At 39.8% G+C, this 8,127-nt stretch overlaps 1 protein-coding gene across 1 annotated transcript; it reads left to right on the top strand.

Moving 5' to 3' along the window:
• Positions 1–233: 233 nt before the first annotated feature.
• On the top strand, positions 234–794 carry LOC308516832 (phosphatidylethanolamine-binding protein 1-like; the record flags this gene model as incomplete). The annotated part of the gene is made up of 1 exon (XM_081087961.1): positions 234–794. The coding sequence occupies one exon, from the start codon at positions 234–236 to the stop codon at positions 792–794; it is 561 nt and encodes a 186-aa protein (XP_080944087.1).
• Between the last annotated feature and the right edge of the window lie 7,333 nt (positions 795–8,127).

Below are 8,127 nucleotides of genomic sequence, written 5' to 3'. Positions count from 1 at the left end.
AAAAGGCTATTACTATTGAAATGCTCCTGGAAAAAAAAAAAAAAAAAAAAAAAAAAAGACATGCTCTTGATAAGACTACTAAAAGTGAGAAACCAGATAAGCAATAACAGGATTGAAGAAGAGGACATCACTATACATGTAAACAGGTATTAGAAAACTAAAAGGGGTCTCCGGCCTGTTGGCCTGCTCCTAGTTCCCCCGCGTCTCCCGGGCAGTCCCCGCTCGGCCGCGCGATGCCGGTGGACCTCAGCCAGCGGTCCGGGCCCTTGAGCCTGCAGGAGGTGGACGAGAGTCCCAAGCACCCGCTGCAGGTCAGATACTCCGGGGCGGAGGTCGCCGAGCTGGGCAAAGTGCTGACGCCCACCCAGGTTAAGAACCGGCCCGCTGGTATTTCATGGGATGGCCTTGATTCAAGTAAACTCTACACCCTGGTCTTGACAGACCCAGATGCTCCAGGCAGAAAGGACCCCAAATTTAGGGAATGGCACCATTTCCTGGCGGTCAACATGAAGGGCAACGACATCAGCAGTGGCACCGTCCTCCCTGATTATGTGGGCTCTGGGCCTCCCAAGGGCACAGGTCTTCACCGCTACGTCTGGCTGGTTTATGAGCAGGCCAACCCCCTGAAGTGTGACGAGCCTGTTCTCAGCAACCGATCTGGAGACCACCGTGGCAAATTCAAGGTGGCATCTTTCCGCAAAAAGTACGACCTCGGGCCCCCAGCGGCAGGCACGTGTTACCAGGCGGAATGGGATGACTGTGCCAAGCTCTATGAGCAGCTGGCCGGGAAATAGGGGAAAGCCAGGAGACAGACATCACCCGGGGCCCCAAGCAGTGTTCTCAAGTTCAGTGATGCCTGTTGATTTCTCCTCTTGCCTGTTCCCACTCTCACAGGCGAGACCTGAGCAGATAGAGCTGCACGGTGTCTTTTCCTTCTACCTGTCCTTTATAACTGTACAGGGCCACACACCCTGGATTTATGTTTTGATCAAATCTGAACTCCATTTTGGGGGCTATTTTGGTACTATGATGTGGTCATCAGATTGATAATATAAGAACAACCCAGAATTTAAAGGCGCATCCTCTGAAGAGCGGCGCTGGACAAGCGATCGGAGAGTCCCTTTCCTGCAGCGCTGCAGGGCTGGGTGAGGGGCTATCTGATATCTGTTAGTCTGTGCCTGTTCAATTTATCACTCTTCCCTGGTGTAACAAAAGCCAGTATGGAGTTGCTAAATGTTGTTAATTCTGCTGTTTGCTTACAGAAAAAAAAAAAAAAAAAGGAAAACTAAAAGGATATATTTTTAAATAAAGTCACATTTTATTGATTTTTTTAGAGAGAGAAACATCAATCAGTTGCTTTCCTGCACACACCCTGACCGGGGAACTAACTCATAACCTGGGTATGTGCGTGATTGGGAATAAAACTTGTGATCTTTGGGTGCATAGAATGATGCTCAACCAACTGAGCCACACTGGCTAGGGCTAAAGCTAAGAGGGTATTATAAACAAATTCATGCAATAAATTTGAAAATCTATATGAACATCCAGGTGGCTGCATATACCAACAGTTTGTTCCTTTTTATTCTAAGCAGTACTTCATTGAGTGGATATTATCACAGTTTATTTAGCCATTAACCTGTTTAAGGAATCTGGGCTGATTCTAGTTTGGGGCTATCAGAAATAAAGCTGCTATAAATATCCATGTACAGGTTTTTATGCGAACATATGTTTTTTCCTGGGATAAATACCCAGGAGTGCAATTGCTGGGTCATACAGTACTGGCATGCTTAGTTTTATAAGAAACTTGCTAACCTCTTCAGAATGGCTGTACCATTTTACATCCTCACAAGCAACAAATTATAGATCTAGTTCTCTAATCCTTACTAGCATTTGGTGTTCTCACCATTTTTTAAAATATTAGCCATTATGACAGATGTATAAATCAATAAAAATATATAATCCAGATTTTTAAATATTTTTGAAGGGTGAATTGATCTGTAAATATTTTTATTTTTTATTTTTAAAATATATTTTATTGATTTTTTACAGAGAGGAAGGGAGAGAGATAGTTAGAAACATCGATGAGAGAGAAACATCGATCAGCTGCCTCCTGCACATCTCCCACTGGGGATGTGCCCACAACCCAGGTACATGCCCTTGACCGGTATCGAACCTGGGACCTTTCAGTCCGCAGGCCAACGCTCTATCCACTGAGCCAAACCAGTTTCGGCTGTAAATATTTTTATTTATTTAAATTCTTTATTATTGAAAGTATTACATATGTCTCCTTTTCCCCTCATTGAGCTCTCCCTGGTCGCTCTTCCCCATCTGTAAATATTAAACCTCTATAACTTGTACTGATTCAGATTTTTTAGAGGACCCAGGGATCTAGATATATATTTTTAAATCCATACCTTAAGACATACTTATTTAAAAAACAAACATTTTTTATTGATTTCAGAGAGGAAGGGAGAGGGGGAGAGAGCTAGAAACATCAATGATGAGAGAGAGTCATTGATCAGCTGCCTCCTGCATGCCCCAGGGGATCGAGACCGAAACCCTGGCATGGAATCGAACCGTGACCTCCTGGTTCATAGTGAACATTCAACCAGTGAGCCATGCCGGCCAGGCTGGATTTCATTCTTTTTTTTTTTTTTTTTTTAATATATTTTATTGATTTTTCACAGAGAGGAAGGGAGAGAGATAGTTAGAAACATCGATGAGAGAGAAACATCGATCAGCTGCCTCCTGCACATCCCCCACTGGGGATGTGCCCGCAACCCAGGCACATGCCCTTGACCGGAATCGAACCCGGGACCTCTCAGTCCGCAGGCTGACACTCTATCCACTGAGCCAAACCGGTTTCGGCTGGATTTCATTCTTGATCCCAAAGTCTCCTATTGATAATGTGACTAGTTTCCCTACCTAGCTACCTTAGAATTTATACAGAAAATTCATGTGCTTCTCTAGAATACCTTCTTTCAGAGCAAGCTATTTGTTCCAGCCTTGCTGTTTTCCTACGCTCCCCAGCAACATCACTCCTAGTCTTAACAGGAGATGCTAAAGGCCACTAAAGAGGATTTCCGGGACATTATCGACAAGTCCACGCACTCAAGCTTCAGTGCTGTGTATTTTTAAAATAAAAAATTATTAGACTTCTAGGATTTATTATTTTTAATTATTATACTAAAACTACTTTAATATAATGTTGCTTTAATATCAAACCCAGTATTAGGCATAAACTTCTTAGAACGCTTATGCAACTATAAAATCAAAACAAATCTACATATTAAATACAACCCAAATTACAACTAATAAAATTGTCAACATTAATGTATTATGATGGCTGATGCTGTTTTGCTGATACTAAATCACTTCTCACATCATGGATTTAGCATTAACTGCTTTAAAGAAGGTTCTTTTGAATTTGGCAAGTTGATACTACCTTGGGCAGAGTTATGACTCATATACAACTTTTCTCTAAATGAGTTACATCCATCATTTGGTTTATGCATTGTTTGTAAATTTTAGATTAAAATAAATCACCTGCCATTTATTTTAAAACTTTTATATTTTGAGTTTTTTTCAAACCAAAGATACTATATAACATGTCATACAAGATAAATTCTTCCTATTACTTTTGCTACTGCTATTGATGAGTGGGAAATTGATAATGGGACACTGGGGAGAGGGGTTATTGACACTTTTTTTGAGTGACTCTATTGGGTTTGGGGGACCTGTGTCTGCCCAGTTATAACTCGTTTGTATTATTTCTAATATCCTAAGTTAAAAAATTTTTTTCTTAGTCTTCACTCAAGGATTTATTTTCCCATTGATTTTTAGAGAGCGGAATGAAGGGAGGGAGGGAGGGTGAGAGAAACATCCATAAGAGAGAGACACATCAATTGGTTGCCTCCCACAGATACAACCCAGGTACCTGCCCTTAAGCGGGAATTGAACCTACCACCCTTTGGTGTACAGGTCGGTACTCTAACCATTTAGCCACACTGGCCAGGGCCTAACTTTAATTTTTTAAATTCATTAATGAGAGAGAGAGAGAGAGAGAGAGAGAGAGAGAGAGAGAGAGAGAGAGAAGTTTGTTATTCTACATATGTATGCATTCTTGGTTGATTCCTGCATGCCCTGATCGGGAATCAAACACTCAACCTTTATGTATCAGGACAATGCTCTAAGCAACTGAGCTACATGGCTAGGGCCTAACATCCTCTTTTAAACTACAAAAATAAAGGGTGGAAAACGCATTAAGTTGTTAAGCCTAAGGAAAAATATTCTTATCTTAAGTGAAAAATTCGTAGTGATAAATCTAAACAAGACAAACATTAACGATGAGAAAGCTCCAAATCTCCCACATACAAGGGCACTGAGAGGTTGTAAGTTTGGAAAGAGCACCAAGAAACTTGTCTTGAGACTTACTTTTATAACAGCAGCCTTTAAAAAAATCAGTTTAAGGTGTACAACATATTGATTTGATAGTTATATTGCGATGATTGACATTGTAGTGTTAGCTAACACCTCTACTGTATCACATAACTTCTAGTGTTAGGAACAATTAAGATCTTAACCTAGTTTCAGCAAGTTTAACATAACAGTTTTTTTTTTTTTTTTTGTCTATAACCACCGTACTGTGTTTTAGGTCTCCAGGACTTTACTAGTTGCAAACATGTACCTTTAAACATCTTTCCCATTCCCCCACACCTGAGCCCCTAGTAACCACTATTTTACTCTCTGCTTTTATGATTTCGATTTTTCTAGATTTTACATGAGGTGTCATAGTATTTGTCTTTCTCTGACTTATCTCACTTAGCATAATGTGCTAAAGGTCTATCTATGTTGCTGCAAATGGCAGAATTTCCTTTTTTCATGGCTGGATAGTACATGTATTCCATTTGTGTGTGTGTGTGTGTGTGTGTGTGTGTGTATCACATTTTCTTTATCCTTTCATTTGATGACAGGCACTTAGATTGTTTCCATATTGTGGCTATTAATAATGCTGCAATAAGGGGAAAATATCTAATACTTGCAACAATTAGGATTTTTAAAAAGTAATAAACATGGGAGTGCTATGTCTTTATATATATATATATATATATTTTTTTTTTTAAATATATTTTATTGATTTTTTACAGAGAGGAAGGGAGAGAGATAGTCAGAAACATCGATGAGAGAGAAACATCGATCAGCTGCCTCCTGCACATCTCCCACTGGAGATGTGCCCGCAACCCAGGCACATGCCCCTGACCGGAATCGAACCTGGGACCCTCCAGTCCGCAGGCCGATGCTCTATCCACTGAGCCAAACCGGTTTCGGCTATATATATATATTTTTTATTGATTTCAGAGAGAAAGGGAGAGGGAGAGATAGAAACATCAGTGATGAGAGAGAATCATTGATTGGCTGCCTCCTGCATGCCAGGAATGTGCCCTGACCAGGAATCGAACCATGACACTCAACCACTGAGCTACACCGGCTGGGCCATATGTCTTCATTTCCTTTGAATATATACCAAGATTGCTGGATTGTTTGGTAGTTTTAATTTTTTGAGAAACCTCCATACTGTCCTTCACAGTGGTTGAACCAGTTTAAAATCTCACCAACAGTGCACAGATGTTTCCTTTTCTCCACATGTACACCAACACTTATCTTGTCTCCTTGATGGTAGTATTTTTACAGGTGCGAAGTAATAATTGGTCTTGGTTTTGATTTGCATTTCCCTGATGATTAGTGATGCTCAGTACCTTTTTATGCACTGTTAATCATTTGGACATCTTCTTTGAAAAAATGTCCTTTTTTTCAGCTTAAGATTTTTTTCTATTCAGCTGTATGATTTATAAATTTTGGATATTAGCCACTTATCCAGTACATGGTTTGCAAAAATTTTCTCCAATTCTGTAGGTTGCCCTTTTTATTTTGTTGAAAATTGTTTCTTTGGCCCTAGATGGTTTGGCTCAATGGATAGAGCATCGGCCTGCGGACTGAAGGGTCCCAGCTTCGATTCTGGTCAAGGACACATGCCTGGGTTGTGGGCTCGATTCCCCCACTAGAGTAGGGGGCATGCAAGAGGCAGCTAATCAATGATTCTCTCTCATCATTAATGTTTCTCTCTCTCTCTCCTCTCCCTTCCTCTCTGAAATCGATGAAAATCTATTAAAAAGAAAATTGTTTCTTTGGCAGTGCAGAAGCTTTTAAGTAGAGCTGTGCAGGGGGCAGCTCGCTCTCCCTTCCTCTCTAAAAATCAATGAAATATTTTTTTAAAAATTCTGCTCCTCTGGTTGGGTATGGCCTGTGGTTGGTGGTGGTGACAGTAGGGTACCTCGTTTACTCTTCCACAATATCCCTCTGGCAACTTACTTTAAAATTAACTTGATAAGAGAAACATTAACTTTAGCCCAGTGGAAGGGGCTATCTTCCCCACTGGGAGCACCCCACAGGAAGAGGGTTGGCTACAAAGGAAACCCACTTCTGCTCAGATCCCTGACTGAGCCAAAGTCCTACTTGGCCCCAGACTTTCACCTCATAAGCCTTGCTCATGGCTTAAGGGCCTGTCTTCTGCAGTTGTAGCTCCTATCACCAGACTAGTGAGAGAGGGTGGTATTAAGTCACAACTGGGTGGTCAAGAGCAAGAATGTGAATTATTGCTAAGTTTCTTGGATATGATATCAGTATCTACATTTCATTAAAAAGTGGCATATCAAAAAAATAAATAAAAAGTGGTATATCCCCTTAGGAGTATCTAATTTAATCCCTTCACTTTCAAATAAGGAAACTAAAGCCCAACATGGCCAAGAAAGTTGCCTAGTCTTGGGATTAGAATCTTCTTTCTTTCAGTACTCAAGCTAGGGTCCTTTGTCAATAAATTTTTTAGGGCCTAGATATTCTCCTTTCTTTAAATTCCAAGGGAAATCACTAAACAATATTTACTGATTGCCCAATTAATGGACTCCTTTAGTTGTAAGTTAAACAAATCTAGCTCAAATAGCTTAAGCTTTTTTTTTTTTTTAAAAAAGAGGCTTCAGGAATACACTTGTTTTAGGCATGACTGGTTCCAGGCTCAAAATTACTGTGAGGATTCTACCTCTTCACCTCTAAGAAAACTTTCCACAAGGAGGGGCACCTATAGACTAATATCAGTGTAGCTACCCCAGTAGTACATGTCAGCTATCATTAGACTTCTCAATTATGTGAATCAATAAATTCCTTTTTATTCCCTGAAACTAATTCAATTTTGAATTCTGTCACTTGTAACAAGTGTTTTGACAGAAATGAAGCTTATTAAAGGGTTCTCCTCAAACAAGGATAATGGTAACCAATCAGATTCTCTCTTCAAAACTTTGAATGTAAGAGTAGGATGTATAAGCAGAAGTCGAAAGAACATGCAAGGAAGACAGCAATCCAGGCCATGAAAAGTTTACTACTGATACTCTATCTTGGCCTCTACTTTCTACCTTTTCTGTCTTTTTTCTATCTTATTATCTTGAGCTTATTTGTGACTTCAGTTTATTCTTGGTCCTACCTGCATCATGGCCAGGATTGCTGCAAATATACTAAACTGATTTCATTCTAAAACTTTCTTCTTAGAAACAGCACAAGGTAAATTGTCACTAAAGCCTTCTAGGCTTTACTCAGAACAAACAATAACAAGTTTCCTCTTCCAGCCTGGTAAGGCTCCTCATAGCATCCTAGAATCCAAAATAACTATGTTCTAACTAGTGTAGTGACCACATTTGGGTCAGGATGTGGGCTTCCCTGAGGTAGGAGACTTAACAAGACAACTGAGATCCTTTGCAGGCAAGTAACTGTATCTGCAAGTTTCCTGGGTTTTCAAGTTACTTAACATCTCTAAGTCTCAATTCTTGTGCCAAAATAAAGGGGGAAATCATTGATTTGGAATAAAAAATGAAATATATGTAAAATCACTGGCATATGTTCAGTACTGAGCTAATGTTAGTTCCCTTCCCCTAAATTTTAATGTCACTCACTATATGAAGTATTACCCAATTGTCTTCTTTTGCTCAAATGTCTTAAAATTTATACAATGGAATGGTATTATTCTACATATGACAAACAGTTTAAACAAAGAAACAAGATTTTTAAACCTAAAAAGTTGAC

This window comes from Myotis nattereri, assembly GCF_964212035.1.
Source record: "Myotis nattereri genome assembly, chromosome: 3".
Lineage (NCBI taxonomy): Eukaryota > Metazoa > Chordata > Mammalia > Chiroptera > Vespertilionidae > Myotis > Myotis nattereri.
This window is presented reverse-complemented; position numbering and strand designations above follow the sequence as displayed.